This window comes from Dermacentor silvarum, chromosome 7, assembly GCF_013339745.2.
Source record: "Dermacentor silvarum isolate Dsil-2018 chromosome 7, BIME_Dsil_1.4, whole genome shotgun sequence".
NCBI classification, from domain to species: Eukaryota; Metazoa; Arthropoda; class Arachnida; order Ixodida; family Ixodidae; genus Dermacentor; species Dermacentor silvarum.
This window is the reverse complement of record NC_051160.1, coordinates 93,286,136-93,312,102: the sequence shown is the minus strand read 5'-3', so window position 1 is coordinate 93,312,102 and position 25,967 is coordinate 93,286,136. Positions and strand designations below refer to the sequence as shown.

At 47.1% G+C, this 25,967-nt stretch overlaps 2 protein-coding genes across 3 annotated transcripts in view; both read right to left on the bottom strand.

The window, feature by feature from the left end:
• The window catches only part of LOC125946873 (endothelin-converting enzyme 2-like), a 45,953-nt gene extending 36,090 nt beyond the window's left edge, over positions 1 to 9,863 (bottom strand). For both annotated transcript variants that reach the window (XM_049670992.1, XM_049670991.1), the window contains exons 1-3: positions 8,834 to 9,863; positions 5,932 to 6,363; positions 3,436 to 3,618 (exon numbers count right to left, since the gene is read on the bottom strand). In XM_049670992.1, coding sequence (XP_049526949.1) covers positions 3,436 to 3,618; positions 5,932 to 6,363; positions 8,834 to 9,034 — 816 coding nt within the window. In that variant the 5' untranslated portion in view covers positions 9,035 to 9,863. The remainder of the gene's footprint in view (positions 1 to 3,435; positions 3,619 to 5,931; positions 6,364 to 8,833) is intronic.
• A 4,185-nt stretch (positions 9,864 to 14,048) lies between these two features.
• Positions 14,049 to 23,311, bottom strand: LOC125947168 (probable myosin light chain kinase DDB_G0279831). The gene is made up of 4 exons (XM_049671553.1): positions 23,305 to 23,311; positions 20,396 to 20,727; positions 19,678 to 19,995; positions 14,049 to 14,261 (listed from the first exon to the last, which is right to left on the bottom strand). The coding sequence occupies exons 1-4, from the start codon at positions 23,309 to 23,311 to the stop codon at positions 14,049 to 14,051; spliced, it is 870 nt and encodes a 289-aa protein (XP_049527510.1).
• Between the last annotated feature and the right edge of the window lie 2,656 nt (positions 23,312 to 25,967).

The following is a 25,967-nucleotide window of genomic DNA, read 5'->3' as shown; positions in this document are numbered from 1 at the left end:
CTTTTCCTTCTTCCAGGCCGTCGTCGGCAATTTCTCTTCTCGCTGGCTATGGTAAGGTGCATTGTCTAAAACAATGACGCTACCAGCTGGCAACTTCTGCAGAACGTCATTGAACCAACCCTCAAAGCGAGTGCCGTCCATTTCCTCGTGGTAGTCGCCTGTCTTTTGGCCTCGGAATACATCCAAGCAGCCGTCGACGAAACCATCCTCGCTGCCAATGTGCGTCCCGATCAGGCGCTGACCTTTACCAGAAGGTTGTTTTAGACCCGTCGTCAGGCCATTTGCTCGAGCGAACAGGTGTCCGCGCTTCTGCACCACGGTGTCTGTCCACACGATCGACCGAGTGTGTCCCGCCGTCACCCATGTCTCGTCCAGGTAGAAGATCTTTCGGCCTTCCGCCCGGTAGCGCTCCACGTCACGGAGGTAGCGATTCCGCCAATCGGTGATGTCATCCCGGTCGATAAGCAGCGAGTCGCGGCTTCTCTTTTCGTGCTTGAAGCCGACCTCGGCAAGCAGGCGACGCACAGTACACCACCTTAGTGATGGGAGTTCCATGCATACGCTCCGAGAACTCGGTAGTTATCTTCTCGACCGTCGGTATCTCGTTGCGGCGAAAGAAATCGTGCACACATGACCTCAGCGCGCCGAACGTGAAGCTGTCAAACTTCGCGCTGCGTCTTCTCTTCTCCGCATTGCGTGGGGGCTTTCGCGAGGGGGTCGTCAGTTTGCCACCGGCAAACTTTAAGCTTTAACTTTAAGCTTTAAACTTTAAGCTTTAACTTCCTCCCTCACCCTGAACACAGTCCTTTCGCTGACACCGAGCATGTCGGCGACAAACTTGCTCGTGTCCTCCACGCTGCGTTCAGGCTGCCTGTTACGCCAAAACGTGTAGCAGTGGAAGATCATGTTGCGTGAATCGCTGTTCAGGATGTGGCCGCTCTTGTCCTTGCCGAGGCTCCTTGGTGGTGTGGTCATCGAGGCGGCACAAGGCTCGTTCGGCAACAAAGGATCGCGTTCGATGTCACCTCGCTGGGCTCCATGGCGGAAACTGGCACGGAATGCCGCGCGCGATCGTGCGCGAACTCACGAGATCGCAGGTACGCAACCGCGAAAAAAAAAGAATAAAATATTAATAAAAAAATAAGCCTAACACATTAAAAAATAAGCTTGTGCAAACACACAAAAAGTATATATGAATCTTATGCTGTTAAGCCAGCGACTGCTTTATAATTACACCCCCGGTGCCGTCAATCTTACTCCGTAGCAGACGACGCACAACGTTGTAGAAGGCACGCAGTTATTTTTCTCTCGCGATCCGGCATGTGCTGTAGCATTTCCATCATGATAGTTTTACCAAACCACTCGTCAAGATACACAAATCTTATTTATACCGACAAATACGCGTTTTAGAAGCAGTCACAATTTTTTGAGCGGGACTATTTCTTTAGTCGCAGAGGAATTGGCTGCTGCGCTTCGGTCAACTGGGCGGGGCCTCTGATGTCTTCTAAAGTTGTACCCGGCTATAGTAGGTTGCTATCGCAATCGATGCTTCTCTTTTCAGACGAAACTGCTGCTTTAATTGCGAAACATTTTTTTTTTGCCTTGCGGGAGCCAAGGTCAAATACCAGGTCATCCAAGGTCACAGGGCTTCTTGCCGATGTGAGCTGACCACCACGCACCCTCTCGCTTACCGCTATTGGCTCGATCCCTCCTTGCTTCACAAGCATGCGCAGCCTTTCCCGCGCGCCCGCTCGCACACCGCTACCGGCTTCGTGCCTCTTCTCATTGCTCCACTCTCCGGTACACGTGTGCGCAGCACATATAGATGCTGGTGGTAACACTAGCTGCGCTATGTTGCGCGTAGGCCGCTACTTGCAGATACAACAACGAGCCATCGAATGTATCAAGCGAAAGAGAATCGTAAGAGTACCAAGGCCCTGCAGAGACTACAGAGTTAGGCAATGCGTAACAAAGTGGCGAGGCAGAAGGCGAAGCGATAGGCCGACAACATACGTGTAGCCGCTACGCGTGAGCCACAAGAGGAGTGACGCGCAGCCGAGAAGTAGCCGCACGACAAGCGAACGGCCGCTGCCCACACCTCGGAGACCAAGCTGCGCTGATTGGAGCACCGCCACTTTCGTGACGCAGACGCGTACTTTCAAAAGCGCTTGTCGAAGACGAATTTGGTCTGACGTGTAGCGTCAGGAACCACCTCGGGTAACGCTCAGTACGTCGTCAGCGTGCTGCGAACCGCTGATGTGGCGGTCATCGTATGAGCGTTTCCCCGGGAGGACGTGAGTTTGTTCGGGCTTTGCGCTGCGTGCTAGGGTAAAATGCTTCGCATTGACTTCGACATTCGCCGAGCGTGGGTTCTGCCGCACGCTTCTCGACTCCCTGCAGTGGTTTCCTACTTCGCAGGAACGATTGCCGCCACGTGATCTACGCGCCGTTCTTGTCGGTTTCTAATGCCCAAACTTAATGGGAGCCCTTTAAGAATTCTCAGTTTCTTTCAAAAGCGATAGCAAGGTTTACCGCTTGTACTGAGCAAATTTCGCGGCGTTGTACCAATACATTAGGATGCAACGGTGCGCACTGGCATGCAAGGCAACTTGTGCTACAAAGCAGCATATGCGCCCCATCAGAAAGGCTATGACCGTGCACGTCAGAATGCTGGCACAATAAAAAACGCCGGCAACGTCGTTAACGCTGCCGCACCTTGATGTTGCGATGAGACCAACGGATAATCATCAGCATTCGTCCACCCCCGGTAAGAGGATTATATATATTTCGCTTGACGTTTATTGTCTGTTCCGCTAGACCAGTGTGTCGATTACAGTGTGAGCTCTTTAACCTGTTCGACCTCCGAGCTGGCGCAGCTCTCTGTCTATACTTACAAATATCAACAGGGCATTGGCCAACATATCATACACTCTTCTATATTGCCCGCTGGTTTTGAGTATGCCACACACTGACAACTGACGTGTGCTTAAGATGGCTGCAATGTGATGTCATAAGGAGTTAAACGGGGAAAGAAAGAACGAAAAAGAACGAACGAAACGTTAGTCTTGCAAAATCATTTGCAAGGCTAACATTTCCCACAGTGTCAACCATTAAAAAATGTCTAAATGCCTAAACAGAGTTATGAGTGATACCAAGAGGAAGTTATTTCACACAAAATACATTCGGTGGTTTAAACTACGACAACCGTAACGTGATCACAAGGAACATCGTAGTGGGTGAGTCAAGATTTGTATGGACTACTGTATTTCTTTAACGTCGACCTAAATCTAAGTACAGGATGGCCTGTGTATTTAGCCCCTATTGTAATGCGGGCGCCGGAGCCCAGATTGCACCTGCGACTTCGAGCTCAGAAGCGCATAGCCCCACGCACTAAACTACTGCGGACGGTTAACCATATCACAAGCTCACACCTACCGGTGCTAGCTGAGCCTCATTTTCATTGACGTTTCGCTTGAAAGCTTCGTACGCCACCTCCATCGCGGGAACCTCTGGAAAGATGCTGACGTTATTGGGCAGGCAGTCTTGTGTGCGTTTCTTGAACGGTTCCCGCTGGTCCTCGCTCAACCAATTCCACACGAACTCACCGTGCTGGTTGATCTGTCGAAAGAAATTGGTGTATGCTTCAACCTACAAAGTCGAGACAGTCTTTTCTTGCTACAAAATAAACTCAGACCATGTGGTTTAAAGTTAGAGCGCAAATGCAGTCATGCATAAACCACAGCTGAAAAATTGAGTGCAACAAAACGCCACTGAAGCACAATATAAAAAAATAGGTTAGCGCGCAAGTATGCGCGTTTTTAATAAATAAGAAGAAGCGTGAACACTCATATTAGACATATAGGAAATTTTGCTTGCGTTTCTATTTCCGACACACAGACAGCACAGCTTAATGACCCGTGTTACTGAAATTGGCTGAAATAGAAAGCCACCCGCCCCAAGTACATTGGACTAATATTAGAACAATTTTTTTATTAAGAACGTCATTCTATGGTGTCCTTTTTCTTCATTTTTTGATAAAATCTAGGCGGTATTGCAGCGATAACAACACTGCCAATAAATATTTATGTTCCGTGTTACCGGTGATTAAGATAGAGGAACAGCCGTGGGGCACCTTTTCTCTGCAATCCTAAACTTGAATAGGAACACGTCTTTGCGCTGAACTTTTTCTTTTGCTGTTCTGATAACACGTGGACATTATTGCGGAAAATATCTGCTAGCCTTGTAATCAACGTTATGACTTTACATGCGCGAGCAGTCTGCCGTATGCCCATGCCTTACAAGAACGCCGATTACGTGTAGTATTTTCTTATTCTCCGTCTAATAGCATCTGTAAGACTAAATATTGTTTTTAATTATGAGTGTATCTGTCATTGGCGATGCTCCTTGTAATTTCAACTGGTTTTCCTTGTATGGGTTTCCATACGGTCCGCGTGAGTTCCCTTTTTATCTTCGTGCTGCAGTCCGTAAAATGATAATTTCCGATCTCATAAGTGTTCCACTATCAATGCGCGCTTTCACAGAACTGATTTGCCAATTTCAATGGGCATGTTCCTCGCTGTATTGGCAATGGAAGAACATGAATTAAAAATGTGACGGCTTGTATACACCATGTCTTTCGCTTTGTGATGATCGTACGGCGCTACAGTTCCTGGTCGAGTACACAAGAGGGATGCTAAAGCGCATTCTCTCGTCTCGACCGCCTCGGTGGAAGTCATGCGCTTCTAAATAAAATTGAGCCACTCGCTTCTATTTGTTTATTTCATAGCAAGGCTCTCGATTCTGGCAGCTTTGACACCTTCAGGTAACGTATAAGAGCATTTATTGACTAGTTTACCTTTCTTAAGCTAACGTACCGTGTGTGTGTGTGTGTGTGTGTGTGTGTGTGTGTGTGTGTGTGTGCGTGTGCGTGTGCGTGTGCGTGTGTGTGTGTGTGTGTGTGTGTGTGTGTGTGTGTGTGTGTGTGTGAGAGGAAGGGGCGAGGGTAGATGGAAGTGCACGGTAACGCGATCAAGCGCGCATTAGGGGCCTCTTCCCTGCTTCTTTTAAACAAGAAGGGAACGGAGGGCATGCGCCGCTCCGCAGAATTCGGTGGTGGTGGTGCTGGTGAAAACATTGATTCTAGAGCCGTATGCTGACAGCCTACTGATGGGTCGGCTCGATATCACGTAGGGTGGTCGGGAGCTTGTGGCTCTCAGCGACTCTTAGAGCCAAGCCGACCAGCTGTTTTTATGCAGCGGGGTCTGTGATGGACACCACGATCTCGCATCGCTTTATTACGGAGAGTTGCCATTCGCAGGGTGGCTGGAGCTGAGAGCAAATGTAGAGGATATGGTGAAAGGCTGGGGTGGATAAGGGCAAGAATTCGGTCTCGGCTCCTCACGCGTCTTTCCTCGTCATTTTTATTGCACGAGAAATTACGGTCGCTAGCGATGCATCAAACCGTCTCATCCCAAGAAACATTGGCGGTATTTCACGAGAAATTGCCGTGGATCCTTCTTGAGGAAACACGAAGTCAAAGCAGTAAACGGAACGAGTTAGACAGCACTACCAGAGGCAGCGTTAGGCGAAACGAGGCGAGCAAGAAACGCCGTGACCGCGCTAGTCACACCGACTGACACCAGTGTAACCACTGCATACTTGTCACCTATTTTTCATCTTTCTCAATGTTCTTGTAGGAGCAGCCTAATGCTATGCGGTCCACTATTTTTGTTCCACATTCATTAGGCCGTGAGTTTTCATGCAGCTTTCGGCCGTTTATCAATATGACGTGTGCATGGCCATCTCTCATCGCCAGACATCGCCAATTCATTGCTGTTTATGCCATTTATCTTGCAATATATCAAAGACTTTGAAATTTTAATGTTAATATGGTCGCTTTTTTATATGTTTTCGTCTCCTTACAACCCTTACCTTAACTCCCTCATTGTCAATGGCCCTGAGAAGCTCCCGAGCGTACTGATACAAGACCCCGCCGTGCAACATGGCCTTGGTGCCATCCTGGTAGTAGAGCGGTGGTGCCAGTGCTCCAAGGGCAACCGACAGGCGGTTGAGAACGTGTACGTATTCCACGTATGGTAGTTGTGCGTTGTCACGTAGGAGCAGCTCCTGCTCAGCCGCCTCGGAGCCGAACATCAGGCGCTGGCTGCGACGCGTCTCGATCCAGTACTCCACGAACGACGGAGCACTGTCGGTGAAGTTTCCGTACACTTTCTCAAGTGCCTTCGCAGTGAGAAACTTGTCCGAAGGCCACACTATGGTGCGCACGTTAGTGAGCTTCGCCACGGCAGCATGTTTCGTCTCGTTGTCGAGCCACGAAGAAGCACGCGTTTTTTGCGCGGCAACCTGGGACGAGGCAATATTGGTCGCGTGAACTCTTTCAGAGACGTAAATTCTTGCTGAGTAGGTTTCTTTGACCCTCCACAAAAATTATTACCATCTTTCTAGGCTATTCTAGAGCCACATTTAGAAAAGGCCGCATACACAACCTAGAAAGACGCAATGGCAGTAGACGATGCGTATTGTGTCCCAAAATTATTCCGAAGGCGTACCTATGAGCGGAGCGTCGGCTGCGGTCCGCCGAGAACGAGAGCGGGTTTTGTTCGATAATCGCCGCTCGAGTGGCAAGAGATAAGCAGCGCGAATATGGCACGTGATTCGCGGATCCGACGATGACGTTACTGATGGTTACTACTGATGAAGGTATCGATGGTTACAGAAGCTTCTATCTCAAATTTTAGGTGATGGAGCCTATATTCAGGGGTAACCACGGGACAAAATAGCTTCACGGGCAGTAAAAATTGTTAGCACCGGTTGAAGCGACAAAACTTGAAGTGGATGGCTCTGGATGCTTCGCAGGAGGCCGAGGGCCTGACGTCAAAACGTAAGAAGCAGTGCAGCTGGACAACAAATATTCGTGGCCAGAACCGCGAACCTCTAGTGGCATCGGTCAGCACCAATGCTGAGGCGCCCCAAGGGGCTCGCAAACAGGCTGGCTGCACAGGCCCTATTGGCATATACCGATCATTGGGACACGGTCGTTCTGAAAGAGGCCACAGATGCTTCATGGAAGTGAGCTCAGGATGTGGCAGGATGTGGCTCAGGAAGGGCCTCGAAGCACGGCTGACAGACGAGGAGTGCTTTCGCCAGAATCTCGCTGGGCGAGCGGCAATACAGAAAAAAGGTAGAGGGCGAAGCACTGAAATTAAATGCCGGTAGGCAAGTCGTCGGTGGATGTTGAGGTAGTTGTCTACAATAAAGGGAAACTCTAATGGTGAAGCGACGACCGATGGGCAAGGCAACGGTGCGGCGGGTGAGGATCGCGCTGGGGATCATGCGTCGCAGAAGCCGGCGTAAAGACCCTGTTTTCACCATTGTCACGAGCTTTCGCAAGCTGGCGTCAGAAGCGAGGAAGTCACCAAAGGGCACGGTACCGTTGGCGGGCCGAAACCCTCAACGTGAAGAGCGTGCCTTTACTTGGAACACGGAGGTCATTGCTGAATGGCTGCGCTGGAGAACTCCGCAGTACCGCATTTGTCAGTCGACGGGCCAGTGTCGTCCCAGCTAGAGGAGAGGAGGCTCTCGTGATGACGATGGAAGACGGGCGCAGGCGAGTTTTCCATCGATCCGCCACCATCGTTACGCACAGCGCCGTGCCTGGCCGATCCGTCGCCACTCCACCACCACCATCACCATCTCCACCAACACCGATTGAACGTCCCCAGGCCTGCTGGCAAGCGACCAGATCCACTGACGATTTTGCCTATCAGCTTTCCAATTCATTGCATCGGCCTCCCTCTGGCTCCCGCGTTGTCGCTGACATGTCTACTAAGCGACTATAGCTGTCCAATACATTGCTTGCGATGCTTGCATTGTTGTTTGCCTCTCCTCCCGCAGCTGTGCTGTGACGCCCTTGAATCAGTGCGCCCCTCGACTCTCTACACCTCGACTAAATATTCTCTCAAGATTTGCCTGTCCATCGTGCCTTCTTCGGCACAAGCTGCAAAACTTCCTACGGTCACTGTTTCCCGTGTTCGTATGACACGGTGGCTTGCGTTGTGCGAACGACCACACCTATTGGTACTGTGTGATTATAGGTAATGTGCGAAGAAGCTACGGCAAAAAGCAGAAAGAACGCAAAGCGCTGTGCGTGTCTGCTCCCGTCAGTCTTCTTTTTCACTTGCTATTTATATTTCAGTACCAGTCAGTTTGCGCGCAGCATGTATCGTTGTATGTACGGTGTCTCTAAGTCACCTATGCCGCTTCACCAGCAACCAGCAACTCTGTCTTAGTACCGTAAAACCTTCCATGTGGCAAGCTTTAAATAAAGAAATATCAGATTTACCGACATTTCCAGCAACTTAGCGGCGAAGTTGCCTCCGCTTATCGCATGGTAAGATCAAGGGTGCGCTTTTCACAAGCTATGACACTTGTTACTTCCATCGAACGCTAATATCTTTTGCAGAGCCGAGATGATAATCGAAGCCTGAACATAGAACAAAAGTGGCGAGGACGTCGCCGAATTTTTTAGAACGCCTGGATTAGAACATATAAATTAAACTGTATGCATCAAGCGAACGTCCTATGTGTTAGTGGGCAGCTGCATTTCCGCAGCCTATATCCATATTCTGATAGAACTGAACTGAACCATGGGACAAACACACAATCTCTGCTTGTCTGTCTCATTTCGCCTTTGCCATTATTTTGCGACCTCTTGTTTGGTGACGTTACCGGGGTTCTAAAAGTTTCTGTCAGATTTCTCTCAGCTACTACAATACAATCTTTGCGCAAACAACCGCGGTATGAGTTCACCCACCTGCACGATATCTTGCAGATGGTTGACAATGCGCCACCTGCTCATCCTCCGAGAAGTGCGCTGCAGAGGCCATAGCGGAGATAAGGAGCTTGTAGCTTGGCTCGACCTGACTAGCGCAGAATCGAGGCCGTTCCTCTTCAGCATGGTGCTTACTGCCGTGAAAGACGAGCAGAACGGCCGCGGGGTCGGCCACCGCCGCATGCGCCACCACAAACAACCATGACAGGTGGCGCAGTATGGACTTGTCGTCGACTTGATGTGTTATATTCATGATATTCGCAAGCTGAAGCATGTCGCTCACAAGCACCAAGTCATCCATCGTGAAAGGTGGATCGATTCCCATCGCAGAGTTAAGCACGTTCATCATGTGTTCGCCATCGGAAATGGAAGTGTCAATATCGCTCAAGGAGAACAATCCTGGAATGCGTGCTTTGCAAGGACACGGCGATACCAAGGTGTTGAAGACGCCGTGAAGCATTTTGCCTGTATCCAGCATATCTTCAATATCCGGCTCAATGCTTTTGTTGTTAGAAAAGAGCTTTAAGATATCGGCGTATACTTTCTGAAAATATTCCTTGGGTATCAGGTCCATAATAGCTTTCCACAACAGCATAAGCTCGTTCGGTGCAATGTAGATTCGCCTTGGCTGTTTCGTTGGAATTGCGGGGAGGACCTTCAAAGTGAACAAAAGGTGTACGTTCCAGTTGAAGGATAGGTCGAAGAGTACCTTCGCAGGATGAACTGGTTCGTCTGGGTTCTCTGGCCAAACAATTCCACGTTTGCGCATGAATTCTCGCATGATGTGAATCTGCGACCCCGTCTCCGTTATGCAGGTGTTAAACATGGCGGCCACTTTCTTGCCGGTGGGGAAGTGGACCACACCTTTGGTAAGGGTTTCCGGAAGTTTGTGTAGCCAAGACAGGACCATATCGGACAGCTCTGAGCGTGACAAGTGCTTGCGAGGCATCCAGCGTCGACAGACGTGAGCACTGAAGTCGTCACAAGGGTCCACGCCAGTGTCCAGCTGTTGTTCTATCCGATATCTGGCAATGGAAAGACGAGAACACGTTGACATCTCAATTGTGCTTTCGGGAGGCCGATTTAGCTCAGCGTCAGCTATCGAAAAGCAATTCTGAGGTCTATACATAACATCCCTTCATTCTTTTCCAACATATTTTGCAACAATAAAAATGTTGAAAGCAATCGGCACGTATCAACGCCACATTTTTTAACGAGAAGACACGCGTTTCAACAGCACATCAGATGTAGCGGGACCCTTTAGCAATTTTGTTGCGCCCGAAAGTTGTCTACAGTGCAATATAATACTCAAGGAATGCTACAACAAGTTTGCAACTTCAAAATTCATTTCCAAATTCAAATCTCTGACTCACACACACACAGCCTGCCCGAAGAAAACTTTCAACCTGATGCCACTAAAAGCAAAGTGCCGGCACTTTAAATAAAGTTTATTTCTTCTTCTTCAGCAGGGAAACCGAGCAATGTAAATATCATCCCGACCTCGCCACAACTAAAGTTTAGATGAGAAATTTACATTGGCGACGCCTATGTGGTACGAAGAAATTTTTTTTCTTTTTGTCGCATGATATGGTGTCAAATTATGTGAAGTAGAGCGTGCACGCCGTCACCTCGTAATATACTCTTTTATAGCAAGAATCTCTGCCAAGAACCTAAATTGCGCTATGCTATAATGCTAAAATCACTCGAGTGCAAAACAAGGTAAAGAGCGCCAATGCGCGCCTTCTGTCCGTATCTGTGTTTGCTTGAATTGTGTTTCGCTCCGAAAATAATGATACCTCGCAAACTCACTTAACAATGCAAGTGTCTGAACGTTCAAAGGATAGCAAGTAGCAACGTTTGCGCAGTTAAACAGAAAATTCAACAATCCCTCGCGACCACACTGAGAATAATCCCTACTCTTCAGTGTGCTACTATCCCCAACATTTGGTAAACTTCTGTCATTTTCATTGTGTGGTGCCACAGTAATCATTTAACGCGACGAGTAAGACGCTCCGGATGTGCGACAACCAAGGGCCTTACTGAATATCTTCAGCTGCCGAGCTGCTGCAATTGAAAAGTAAACACAGGTTCATATCTTCTTGCGGCTAGCAGCGCGAAACGAGTTATTGCAGAGCCAAGGAAGGACACAGCTCTCAGTATCAATGCCTGTCTTATTTGCCTTAGCATTAGGTCTTTCCGTGCGGCTGGACTCAATGATGGAATGCCAACTCTCGCAGGAAATCAGCCTTCTGTCACAGCTTTAAGCACCGTCTCGAGGTAAGTTAGAATCACTCGAAATGAGTCAGTAAGGAACGACTAACAACACCGCAAATCAAGATCAATGACTGTGTCCATGCCGCTCACCTGGGAGGAAAACTTGCTACTAAGAAATTCTTTTCGTTTTACTACGTGGCTGACGCAGCAGCTCGAAGGAATTCGATCGATGGAACGTTCAAATGACGTGGTTCAAATGATACCTTATACAGGACACAACATGAGACCGAAACGTTACGGGAAATGCCTATTTTTGTATTGCGTGCTTCTTGTGCCTATTTAACATGTGAACACGGTGTATGTGTTTAGATAAATTTTAGTGTTCTTTTATGGCGCCTACAAATGCCTATTGTGACGTTATTACTGTGATGATGCTATTATCAGCAGCTTTGCAAAAGGCGAGATCATTGCTTTCAGGCGGGCTCTAACGGCGCTACGCGACGATGCACTTCAAGCTGACCACTAACCGATAGGAATCCGATAGGAATCACTCGCCTTGATTGCAGCTGTATTTTATTCAGAAACTAACAAAATTGGCTCACGCATACGAGATTTATCTACCTAGACTTGTGTGGCTGGTGAAACTGCACACAAATGTTAATGGAACATAGAAAATACATAAACAAATGTCATGTCACTCACAGTATTGGTGACAAATTTTCCCTTTACCGTATGAGGATCAATTCAGTTAAAATTAAGAAAATTTCTGTCCTTGACCCAAAACAAAATGGCCATTTTTTGAAATGAAATTATGTCTATGGAAAGAAACCTCCCGTAGTACAAATAGATAAATAGAACTGCGATCTCTTCTATGTGAAACGCCTGATCATTCGGATACATTTTTGTTCTTCTTTATACTCTTTCGTTCCTTTACTTCCTTTCTTTTTCAGCAGGAGTATCTCCTGAGAACTACACGGTGTTTACTTTTTCTTGGATACGTTCGGCGCAAAGCGCTCAGTGCATTCCTAAAGAATGTTCCTAAATTGCTTCCAAACGACCCGACATCATTAAAACCAATAGATGAAGCTTCAAGCTTAACTGACAGTAAATTGAAAATTAATGCATTATTGGCACAAGAAAATTTTATAAAATATAAAGCCTCACTTTTTCATCAAAGGAACCTCCGTGTTTAGTCAGTAATATAACCATATGGACTGATATGCCTGATAATATTTAACAGTTATAGTCATCGCCGATACTTCCCCTTATAACGAATTGGTCAAGAATAGACAGCGCGCTTCGCTGAATATGTGTGCAGCTGTTTATCACTTGCAATAAATCAAGATTAAACGCTATATCCAGCATAGCTTCATCAGGAAGCTATGCTGGATGTACAACAGTGTGCAATGAAGGACACTGTTGTAACGGTTTGCTAGTCTACGTTGGGTAAGTCAAAGTTTACAGCCAGCATTATTTCATCACCAGCTTTAACGTACCTATCAATAAAGCTTTTAAGTTCCTCAAAAACAGATAGAAATGGACATGGTGGTCTATACATCGCACCGATAACGCACCTTACATTACAATGATCTTACAAAATAAGCACTCGCTATGAGGTACATCTGAATTTTCATAATTTTATAGCCTTTCATAAAAACAATACAACTCCCACCCCATTGGATCCATTGTCTTTCCTATACACTTTTAAATCACTCGGAACAATTTCGCGAACATTACCGTCTACATTTTAGCAAGTCTATTTTCACACAGCTAAATAGTGACCATGCGAGATACCTTGTTACAGTTGTTTTAAAAGAGTGTGCGAAAACCAACACTAATGTGCACTAATGCGCTTCTATATTGTAGCCGTTACTAGCATTTCGCTACGGATTCAACCTGTTCACGTGAATAAACTCCATACTTCGTGTAAAATAAAAACTGAATTGAAATAATTGAAATAGAAAAGCATCTTTCAGAAGTGTCATGAGTATATCTGTATCTCACCGATGTGTCTCACATCCTTCTGTTGCACAGAACTTCTGAAGCAGGTGTTTTGGTTTGGGGTACAGCAAGAAGGCAGACGCCAGAATGATCACGATGAACATTGTGGTCATCACCAGCTTTGCCACAAACGGCACATTCGTTTTCCTGCGAGCAGCTATCCCTGGAGGGTAATCCTGCGATAATAAAGAACCGTTTTACCAACACTTGTTGTAGGGCCATTTGATTTATATCTGCACGAAAAAAGTATCCTGCAAAAGAACTTCCATGACAAAACTAGCAGGTATTATTCTTAGGCTCGAAAAGTTCGTAAAAATGCTTGCAAGTCAGAATAGCATAAGAGGCTAGCCAACGGCAAAACAGTATGCACAGGATATGATAGGATAGGAATAAATTTTATTTGTCCAACGGTTATTGCTGCTGGTACCCGGAACTAGGCTGCCCAGGGGTACATCGCCCGAGGAAAATCTTCAGAGATCCTAGGCAATGGCGCTGGCCCGCTGGACGGCCCACTCCTAGTCTTCGTGTGCCTCGCTGAGGAGGGCGGCTTGCCATCTCTCAGCGAAGCGCCCCGCTTCAGAGGGACCTGCTGTTGTCTTCCCCCTTCCTCTTGGTCTTTCTTCGTCATGGTGTTTTAGGCGTTGATACATGAACAAATGAGCCATATCGGCCCGTTCGTGCTCGCACCATGGGCAGCCGGGCGACGGGTGCAGCGCGGGCCACAGGCGCTGCAGGTGGCAGGGGTTGGTGAAAGTGCCCGTCTGCAACCACCTCAGGTCGACCGCCTGGGACTTGTCCAGCCGCCCGTGGGGTTGTGGATATTTCTTTCGTTCCTTCCTGTAGTGACCAAGCACTTCTCGGTACGTGGCCTGAAGCTCTTCGACACCGCGGTCGGCGTCCCCGTGGCCCCCAGCTCCGTGCGCCGCGATTTGGATTGTGTTGGTAACGACAGTGGCGGCGCCGGACGGGGTGGCCGTCGCCGTCACTCCTCAGCTGGGGTCCGGCACAACAGCGGCGGTTGCCCTCTGGGTGACCGCGTCGCGGCGGGTAAGCTGCCCCGCGAAGAGGTGGGCGCGCTCGTGGGCGGGGTTTCGGTGTGTCTTCGTCCGTTGACATTGTTGCTGTCATTGTTGTCGTGGCTGTTGTTGTTGTTAGTGCCAAGCTCCCCGACGTGCGCCGGGAACCACTTGAGGGACTTGTTTGTAATCGCACAGAATGCTTTACACCCAACGGAATTCCGTACAACTGAATTTGCTTTCAAACTATGCCAGGTGTAATCACATGCAGTATTTATTTATTTATTATTATTTATTTATTTATTATTTATTTATTTATTATTTATTTATTTATTTATTTATTATTTATTTATGTTTTCATAAACCCACATTCGCTCCAAGAGCATTACAGCGCAGGGGGGGGGGGGGAGGTTGATATATACATATTTACAGCATTTGTAGATGTAAATGCAGAACACAGAGTCAAGCAAGCAAAACAAGGCTTTAAAGCAAGTAAACAAAAGCAAAAGATCGCTAGTATTATACCCGTACAAAACAAAAGAAGTGGAGAAGTACAGTACAGAAAACAAAAGTGCAGGATCAGGTTTCAGGAAGCTTGTTCCACTCAGATGCCCACTGGCGGAAGTAATAAATACTTCAGCAAATTGCCTCTGGCAGTTGTCTGCTGAACTTTGAAAGCATGGTCACGGCGATTCGAAATGTCATGTGGTGCGAGCATGTAGCTCGTTTTATCTATGCGAGAGCACCCATGAAAAAAATATTATGGAAGAACCTCAGCCTAAGATAACGCCTACGATCGCTCAAAGTCTGCAGTTGCAATCGAGTCTTGATAGCGGTGTCGCTATTTGTGCGGCAATAGTCACCGACGATGTACCTGGCTGCTCGATTTTGTACGCGCTCCAACGAATATATCATCCCACAGTACACTCGCGTACCCGAGAATATGACGGGGTAAAGCGATGAACATTGTGGTCTATAGACTATTTTACAGAAACATTTACGTGTCGCCATCTTTGGCTGTTAACGCTCCTGTTTTCAGTCTTTAACAATGAAGTGTACGTGAGTACAGTCAATTCGCAAGCATGAAAATAGTTGTATAAATGCGTGCAGCGTTTCATGGCCATGTTACGTGACTTCACTTCTCATAAAACTTCGAAATTGTTTGTGTAACAGCCCAAGATGGCGACGCCCATGAATCAAATATGAAATCGTATATATTTTATTCGCCAAAACGGTACCGTTCTATTTCTTATTCAATTTTTATGTTTATGCACTGCACCGCTCAGAAGTTATGCCAAAAAGAAAACACCAAATCACGTTGATGCAGAGCGTGAATCATCTACGCAGCTATGTCCCGTAGAAGAACGCTACGTATGGTGCTTATTGAGTGTATAACCATGATTACCAGCTGTAGCCCCAAAGAACCAAACACGTCCACAATTCTATGCTACTTCTGTCGCAGTGGTACATAACCATTCTGGAAGAGTGGCACGGAATGCGCGCACTGGACACAGACTCACTGAATAAAAAATACACCAAGTCAGGGAATACGGTGAATATATATATATATATATATATATATATATATATATTAATGCGATTAGGAAAAAGAGAAATTTAAAGTTTGATGCTTAGAGGAGTTGTGTCTACATCACACGTACTCTTCGAACACACCACCCTTTAGCGCCGTGCGCCATTAACGCACGCGGCCAGTGTGGGAACAATTAATTATCTGAGTTCGCACCAGGGCCTCCAACATCTGAACTGAGTTATCTCATCAATCACATAAAAAATCTCTCTTGTCTTTCTAGATTTTCTGAAAGTGTGGTTCATCTGTTTGACATTATGATTTCTGTTGTGATACATCTTTGCTTGACGTATGCAAACGGAATAGGAAGTTATCTATTTTTAATTTATATCGAAGGTCCTTTTAAACCATTCAAATAGTGAAGTCGCTGGACTCAAGCTGAAATGATGCCGCAGTGCAAGTTGTTATGCTTCAAGCGATGCTCACAACACGACGTCCCACGTACATGCTTCCTTTATGTCTAAAGTTGTCTTACACCTACAATAATACGCTAACCTTATTCAAATAGTAAGAAAAATGAGCCCCGAACCTGCCTTAGAGAATGTAACAGTGTCAAAAGAGTGCAGCAGTTCAGGACACCAATGAGAAAAGGAATTTTTGGATGCAGTGTACTGACCTAGAACCACAACGCAAACAATGTTATGGCTCATTTGCGATGCAGCAACAAATACGCAGCAATTTTCATCTTTCGCCGTAGCTAAGTTTTTCCACACACATGAACACTGGGAGTCTGTGTGTTGCTTGTTCCCGGTAAATTGCAGTACACGCATGCATAGTCAGTTATTTAGCGCCAATACCACATTGTCATGCACGGTGCTATAGGTTCGTGCGTCCGCTAAGGCCCCTATTTGCCCTTGCTGCTTCGTTTGGTTAAGACGTGTGTGTGTGGCGTGGTTTTGTAGGTGGTTCAAGCACAAGAAATCAGAATAGTAGGCAGGAGGCAAACTTGTTCTGCAATTGTAAATTTTGTTCATAATCTTCATCTGAGAGGTATATTCTGCGTACGCGGGTTGGAGCTGCCCTTTGCACGAAACATTTCCGAGTTGCTTTTAAATGGACGCTTCATATGGACAACCTTTCCTTTGGCTTTCTAACGTTTCCACGCACCAACCTGACTTCGCGCTGGCACTCCTAATGATCGTAGCGATAATCATGGTGAGGTCGCGCGTAGTTTACTCCCATTGCGCCATGACTTATACCTTCCTGCAAACGTCACACATTTCTGAAAGGGGAATTCTATTGTGTGGTTATATGCGCAGAGCCTATGGAAATCCCCACGCCTCCTTACACAGCCTGAAATTGAGCCGCAGTTGGCCTTTAGGATGGCTAGAAATGTCGCAGCCTGCAGGTTCACGCAGGTGCAATGATGTCACGATCAGTATTTTTTTCTTTTAAATACGCTGTGTCCCTCAGACCAAGTAGTCGTCGGTATTTATTACAATACAAGCAGCACATGGTCATGCATATCACTGAAATGTCGTCTGTTTAATTTGCAGCACATACGGATGTCCGCAGAAATAACCACACTGAAAGCGTGCATTCTGCCAACGACCACCATTAAGTTACGGTTGCGAACTCCGGCATAAACTTCTAACGCACGGGTCAATGCACAGATAACCAAATATTGATGTGCAAAGCTTTCTGTCAAAATCGGTACGTTAGCTCTTGTATTGGAAATCTTAAAATTGTCTAGCTTTTCAAAAAAGCGTTTCCACGACTTCCTCCTAGTCTTGTCATTTCTTAGCGCGTACCCGCCGTGGTTGCTCAGTGACTATGGTGTTGGGCTGCTGAGCGCGAGGTCGCGGGATCGAATCCCGGCCACGGCGGCCGCATTTCGATGGGGGCGAAATGCGAAAACGCCCATGTACATAGATTTAGGTGCACGTTAAAGAACCCCAGGTGGTCCAAATTTCCGGAGTCCCCCACTACGGCGTGCCTCATAATCAGAACTGGTTTTGGCACGTAAAACCCCCATAATTAAATTTTTAATAAATTTCTTAGCGCCCGTATTATTAATCTGAACAATATTTTCACGAAAGCATGCTCAATCTGAGTACTCCTTGAAAACTTTTTTGTTTTGAGTCAGCAATCCAAAATTATAGAGCATACAACAGTCAGTGCATTATTCTACGTTTGATGACTCCCTCTTTTCCTCTACAATGTTCAGGTTTCGCTAGCCCGTACACGAAGGTATACACTAGGTGCTTGTTATTTTATGCAGGACGTTCTGTAAAACGAAGCGGTATCAGTCGAAGTCGAGGCTAACAAACACAAAGTGGAGTTTTTTTTTTCATTTACTTTACGCCGCGAATGTACGCCGACGATGTCTTTATTCGCGCCGACTTTGGTTGGCACACGTTTGCTTTTTTTTTACCAAGAGACCATGTGTGCCGATCCTGGAGATAGTGCAGTGAATGATGCATTGTAGTTATTTCGACCTACTGATTGGTAAAACGCTATGTTCCCTTTCGACTCATATATGATTACACGAATGGCATCCAGTCAATATAACTAATTAATGTCCTATTTCTTGTGAAAAACCACGTGCCTGGGGCATTGGAGGTAGTAAAAAAAAACACGTCTTCATGAAACCCATTGCGCGCCCAATGCGATCAATGTCGACAGCCGAACTGTTGAGTGAGAACCCGCCATAGCGCATATAAAAAAGTAGTCAGAGTACTGCTCAGTGCACGAACTGCGCAAGCTTCGCAAAAGGAGCGCATCGAATTTTCACTTTTGTACTTGCTTCTTTTTTGAATATAGGTAAACATTACAAGAGCTCGCGCCTATATTGTTTCAGTTCCTGTGTATTGTGTTTGCTGTTGAAATACGTTTACTTTTATTCATATTTGTTTTCTTACTTTCTTGTGTGTACCATTTTTTCTCCTTTACATAGTTGATATACAGGGTGTATCAGCGAAAACATTCAAAAATTCTTAAAGGTTGCCGGTGGCAGATAGCACAATTCTAGTTAATGAGCCGGTCTACTCGAAGAGGCGGACATTACTTGCTAAAAAATTGAAATGCATTATCGACTAATTAACAAAAATTCATTAATTAAGTTTATAACTAAATACCTGATGGCCCATATTGTAACTTACAATTTGTAGCCGTGGAGTTCGCATGCGGGATCCACTTGGAACGAATTTTCGGGATGACACCAGTTTCGAGATATTAATTCCCGAACTTTGCGGAGAAATGCATTGGCGGTCCAGTTACACTCTAAAAACAGTTGCACCCTTTGGGGCATATTTTTGCCACAGAACAATAATCGTCATCTGACTTGAGTGGCTTTCCTTTCTTTAAGGCTGTGCGCCCGGCACTTCTCGGTCACGAACGACAAGAGCGTTATCAGCGTGGCACAGCGTTCTCGACAGGAAAGTAGCAAGTGCAGAGTTTTCAAGATAGTAAACGCAAGCAAGACCGATGCCGATTATTGTTGTGTGGCAAAAATGCACCCCAAAGGGTGCAACTGTGTTTAGAGTGTAGATTCTTAACAAAATGTCACTTTATGCATTGAAGCACACAATTAACTGGAACGCCAATGCATTTCTCCTCAAAGTTCCGGAAATAATATCTCAAAACTGGCGTCATCCTGAGAATTCGTTCCAAGTGGATCCCGCTTGTGAACTCCACGGCTACAATGTGTAAATTACAATATGGGCCATCAGGTTTTTAGTTATAAACTTAATTAGTGAATTTTTGTTAATTAGTCGATTATGCATTTCAATTTTTTGAGCAAGTAATGTCCGCCTCTTCGAGTAGACCAGCTCATTAACTAGAATTTGGTCATCTGCCACAGGCACCCTTAAATAAATTTTGAAAGTGTTCGCTGAAACACCCTGTATATACCAATATTCTCGCCAATCCCCGTGCAAAATCCTTGTAATAGGGCTACTTGATCTAACAATATAAATACGTCGAGCGACCGTTTTAACAGGTGAAAAGGTCATTATTGAAATGCCTTAGAATTGGCCGATTTTACGAACCGCATTCAAGCGACTTACATTGGAAAATGATGCCTCCGCACCTACGACAAACGTGGGGAAGGGTTTTATCGACTCCTGTCTTGTGGTTTGGTTGGTCTGAGAGTGCGTCAGCGTCTCGAGGGCCTTGTAGATGTCTGCGACTTCCGAGGGCGCGTGCTCGTTTGAGCCTCGCTGTCCTGTAGGAGTCGACATAGCTGCCGTCCGCATCTCGTCGCTCGTTGAGGGCGCCAATCCCCCGTGATCGGGTTTCGAAGTAAGGTCGGCGGCTGCCGCTCCTTTGGATTCTGTAGCGCAGGAGGACGTGTCCTGTTGCACCGATGTCTCCGTCTCGTCTGCCTGCAGAGCAAGTTCACTTGAATAACATAAACAACACCTAATCATAGTAGCGAACACTGCAGACGATTAAAAACCGGTAGTGGGGATTCAAAAGAACAGTGAATGGCTGGTGGCCTGCGAATGGCAACCCAGAATGCGTACGCAACAGCCAATGTTCTAGCATAAAAATTTTAAGCGCAACTTCATTTAGGTCTGTGCCCATGGGTGACAAAGAGATTCACTCATTGCTGTTCCTTCCGAGAAAGATTATTACGCTATATCAGATAGGGATTATAAGTCTCTATATCGACAATAAGTACGGCAACTCCTGCAGCGCGGTCGGTGAATATACTGTGTGGTACACATTCCGTTGCTGTTTAGAGTAAGCGCTAACATCACGCGTTCTCCAAGGACGGCTTACCGCGATGCCTTGAGGCTTTGCCTGGGTCTTCCCAAAGTTGAAAACGGAGTCTAGCCCCACGTGATCGGAGGACGTCGAAGGAACCAAGGGCTGCTTTCGGTGATACCACTGTACCCTGCGGCTGCTCATATCAGTAGATTTCACCGGAGCTACGTTGTTGGACGTTTGCGTGTTGCCCTCCATGGCTACGGTGGTGGTTTCGGTCGAGGTGGTGGTGGGGGTCGTCATGTTCTCCTCGTACCGGGACAGCCCCCCGGCGTTGCTCGGCGGGTTGTCCTCGGTACCCTTCCTCACCCAAGATGACATATCGTGGCTAGGTTTTCCTGTGGACTCTAGAAAAAGGAGCAGTTGATCAAGAAGGCTAAATGCAAATGTAGAGCCTTTAACGCTGACTGACCAGGCGCTAGGACGTTTTCTTCTTCTGCACGTGCATCGCGCGCACGCTGCTTCAAGCTTAAGCAAATCTGCGCGAGGACGCCGACAATGGGTCTGATAAAATAAAAGAGTTTAACGCGCTTATTTTTTGTCTTATGCATATTTACTCCTGCAGAGTCAGAAAATGGCAACCAATGTTTAATCCTTGAAATGTCAAGGCGCGACAGCATAAGGCAGTGCGTGTTGTAGCCATATGTAGCAATAAATCCTAGCGACCGACGTTGTCGGCGTAGGGACACTCTCATAGGGAACTGTAAGATGCTTATTCAACCCACTGTGCAATTGTAGTGAACTGACACACGCTGAAGCGTAAACGGCTTTAAATGATGCTTCTGAACTGCGCATTGCGTTCTCACAAACAAAGACAAACGCCCTACTTCGTTGCATAATGCGCAACCATACGCTGGGGAACTGGATCCAACCAAGTCGGTGACACAAGTGCGTGCATAAATGGGACTGAGAAATGAAATTGTGCATGCCTCACAAGCTCAAAAAGCGTCAAACAGGCATGGGGCACCGGATTCGCCTTGGTGCCACATTTACCAAGCGTTATAGACATCTTATAGGTTATAGGTGAATACTGTCAGAGGCCAGAAACACCGGATCACATATTTTGCGTTTGTCCCGTGTACGCGGAGAACGAGAGCAACCGGTCTCTTCCATCACAAGCGTCGAGAAGAGGCCGCTATCAGAGGAGTTCCTTTAGGGTCTTTGCCCTAATACAAACAGCGCAGCTTTGATTAAAGTGCCGCCATAGGCTTTCTACAAACCACTGGGGTAGACGCAAGGCTTTACAGATGCCGCAACGTTGCGTACTTGCATGTACGCACCTCTTCCTTATATCATCATCATCATTCATCAGCCTTTGTCCGCAGTGTAGTTTAGCAGGCCCGACCAAGCTGTTGCTCAGGCCGACCTCTCTGTCTTTCTGTAAATAGAAATTTCTCTCTCTCTCCTCTCTCTTATGCAGCCTATATTATAATTTGTTTTTCGTTGTTTTCCGCTGACCTAACATACGAAAAGAGTTCTCTAGCGGCCATCGCCATCATCATCGGCCGCCTTCTATTTATGGCGCACTCAGGTGCATGGGCATGCGCATGTGCCCATTTCCACGTGCTGCGTGCTGAGAGGTCAGAAAAAGAGAAGAATAAAATAGAACCTCTTCCGCTCCTGCCATCGGCCTGACCGGTTCCTTGTACTTTCGCTCGCCGACTCACGTATTGTTATAGTGGACCTAACCTCGTTCCCTATAACGCGGTGACCCGGACTTCATCGCAAGGCGAGCACAATTGCATGGAAGGTTACCACGTTATAGGGACCGAGGTTAGGTCCACTATAACAATGCGTGAGTCTTCTCTTTTTCTGACTTCGCGGCACGCTGCACGAGGAACGAGGTACATACAGATGCCCATGCACCTGAGCGCGCCATAAATAAAAGGCGGCCGTTGATGATGGCGATGGTCGCTAGAGGTACCTTCGTTTTCTAAAAAAATCGGTAGCCATTTTGCTCTATGCTTTTCAGTATAATGGCAAATGTCCTCTGCCAAAAAGCCCACATACGTCTGTGATCTTCAGGATTGTGATGCTGTTGGTCCTAGCCTCCTTACAAATTATTTCAATCTGCATGAGTGAGTGAGTGAGTGAGTGAGTGAGTGAACTTTATTCGGTCCACGATAGAAGCGAGTAAACTCGACGTCACCTGGCTAGGCCCACTCGGAGACCATCAGGTCAAACCTGACGGCCCTCTCGTGGGCCCTCTGGACTGCCAGGATTTGAGATGTCTGATCCTGGGCCTTAATAAGCGTCATCATTTCCTCATGGGGGAAAGGGGGACCGGCAGAGGCGCAGCCCCACAGGACCTGCTCGAAGTCCGCATAACCACCACACAGGGGGCAGTCCGGGCTTGGGAACCGTTCGGGGTACATTTTGTGCAGTGCCGCAGGGCTCGGGTAAGTGCTTTATGGCGGGCTCAGGTGCATGGGCATGCGCATGTGCCGATTTCCTCGTGCTGCGTGCTGACAGGTCACACTGTGTTCATCAGTTAGTGCAATGGGGTTTATTTGGCCTCACTGGTGATGGTTCTTCAGCACAGGTTTATTTACCCAATAAATATTTGTTAGGAATTTCTTCGTAGACACACAGAATTTAAAGAAGGGCGCTCTTTATTAAAAAAATAAAAGAAAAATACTTCATTACAAGCGTGACGACTGCCTTCCATCGCGGGACGCCATCTCTCCCTATGTTGTCAGCCAAGCTACCGATTCCGCCAACACTCGGCCATCCTGACAGCAAACTGGCCTCAGTTCATACGGTATTGTCCCGAAGATACAAAGGTCTTTTGGACACACGTGTGCTACGTTTCGGCACGCTGTCTTCCTCGTCGGTGCTTGACTGGTCGGACAGTTCTTGGCATCTTCCATCTCATCTCTTCAGTTGGCTTATGTGGGCGGTAGTCGAGTAGACCCTTTTCTTACCGTTCATCTCGGTCACTCTGAAGGTGTCCGCTATAGGAGTATTTCTATCACAGCCAGTGGACCTCTGAACTTCTTGGTTTTTGTTGGGGCGCCGGTGTGCTCTTGAACGCAGCGCATGACCACTATGTCTTTAACACTCAGCTTATCCGCTGTGAAGTGATGCTTGTCGAAGTACTGCTTGGACTTTTCTTGCTGGCTCACGATGTCCCTTTGAGCCTTCTCTCGAAGTTGCTCCGGACATACCCACTCATTCACCGTGTTTAGCCATCTGAGAATATCATGCGTCCTTGGTTGATATCCATGCAGAAGCCTGAAAGGGCTTGTGCCTGATGAGGCATTGTATGCAGTGTTTAGGTAGCTCTCTACCGCCTTGATGCTCTGATCCCAGTCCTTATGAGTCGGGTCCTTGATTGTAGCCATAATATCCGGTACCAGAGTTCTATTCACACGCTCCACTAGACCGTTAGCCCTTGGATGGTGAGCCGATTTCAGTGTGTGAGCCACACCATTTTCCTAACAGAAGGCTTCGAGGCCGTGGGACGTGAAACAGGAACCATGATCTGAGATGATGCTCTCCGGTATCCCGAACTCGCTTATAAAACTCTTCATGCACCGCGGTACATTTCTCGCTGAGGTGTCTCGCACGGGGTTGACGGGCACAAACTTGGACGGATAAGTAAGCAGTTCTGCCTTCAGAGCATAGTGGGGAATGAACCGTCTTAAAAATCCTGTCAGGCCCAGAAATCTCTTGACACTGTGAGTATCAGTTGGCGTGCTAGCGTCCAATATAGCTTGTTTCTTCACTTCTCCTGGCTGCAGGTAGCTTTTCACAATCTTGAAACTTAAGTAGTCGAGTTCGTCACTTCCAAACACACACTTGGATAGTTTCAGGGTTAGACGAGCAGCTCGCAGAGCATCCAGTACTTGTTTGAACCGAACCAGCAATTCTTCCCAGTCCTTGGCTGGAATCAGTAAGTGGTCCATGTAACACAATGCTACAGTGTTACGCAGAGATTCGAGGGCCTTGTCTGTTAGATGTTGAAATACAGCAGGACCATTTCTAAGCCCGAACACCATACGTATCAAACTGTCCGGGCTCATCAGGCGTGATGAATGCAGTTTGGGCCCTCGATTCCTCACTCAGTGGAAGCTCAAGGTATGCTTTTGCTCAGTCTAACACACCGTACATTCGTGCTCCGGACAGTCGTTGCAGCTGGTGATCAATGTTTGGCAAGAGAAAGTGTTCCGGCACCGTCTGGCTATTTAGCCATCGATAGTCTATGACTCGACGATTTTCTGCATTTTTCTTTTTCACGAGTAGCACTGCAGCAGCGTATGGCAAGGATGTTTTGGTTACAATGCTAGTCGTTTCCACTCTTTCACAATTTCTTGGATTGCTTCTCTTTCCTCTGCATTAGTCTTGTATACGGTTTGCAGCTGACTGGAGGGCTTCCGGAATACTGTGATAGTCATCTCCAGTTGGTTACAATACCCCAACTCTGACTAATTCAGTGCAAAGCAGTCCTTGTATTGATTCAGCATCTTCAGAAGTGCATCCACTTTTTGTTCATTGACGTCTTTCCCCACATTCAGCATGCTACGATCAATGGGCTTCTGCTGAGGCAAAGGTCTCACGGGGGTTAACTCGTCGCTCCCTGAAAGCAGTTCAGCGTGAGCAAACAAATTTCCCTTGATCAGCTGTTGGTGTTCATCCTCATCGTTCAACATGGGTATCTCAGCCCTTCCATGTTCGATGTGAAGTAGCATTCCCTTACCACTCCCACTAGGTAAGACCAGATTTCCTTCACTCTTACTAGTCTCCACTGTCACCCAACACACAGTTCTTTTGGGCTGCACAATGGTTTCCTTGGCATGAAGTGGTTCCTTGGAAGGCTTCATCAGGGCAAGGTCAGATGTTACAAAATAGAAGATCCTCTCGGTAGCCAATCCTGAGTTCATATCCCATGCATAGGTATGCAATGTGGTCTTGTTACGTCCTGGTTCTACCAACCAGCATGTGCACGGGCAAGGCACTGTTGTTGACAATTACCTTGACCTTGCGGCATACCACGTCATCGATTTCTATGTCAATATCCGAGGTTCCGATAGAGCGCACTGTAGATGTGTCGGTGTTCCAAATCAATACAAGTCTTGGGCCCTGCGCACAACTTGTAGGTTGCACTTTTTAGCCGCTTAATGACGCAATATACAGTCTGAACCGGATGATATCAAGTTTATGAGCTGTACGTGGAATTACCGTCATTTTTGCCGTTTGAAGATTTCACGCTACGCTAACGGAGCTAAACCTACACGAGTAAGCGGCCAGCCGAACGCGCGTGACCCGTGACCCGCGGAGCGTGCCCGTTGCCCGTGACCGCTCGTGAGCTGCCGCTGAGTATCAATGACTGACGCATCCGACACAGCAAGAACTGCACAGGAACTGAACCAGGAAAACAACAGCATTGAAATGCATGTGAAGACGATACAAGAGGAGCGACAACTGGAAGCGGAGGGGACGTATGAATAGAGCAGCTGAAAGGTGATAAACATCCACGGAAAAATGGCACACATGGCAAAGGAAAGAAAAGAAGACTCAGGGGCATATAAAACCCACAGCAGAGGAAGCAGATCAACAACGAATGCAGCAAGCCTGAACAACAAAA

Coding starts and splice junctions, on each gene's coding strand:
- LOC125947168 (XM_049671553.1), bottom strand. Junction 19,996..20,395: donor CAAAGCCTCAAGGCATCGCG/GTAAGCCGTCCT, acceptor CTTGCTCTGCAG/GCAGACGAGACGGAGACATC. Junction 14,262..19,677: donor CGGAGGCATCATTTTCCAAT/GTAAGTCGCTTG, acceptor ATTACAAACAAG/TCCCTCAAGTGGTTCCCGGC.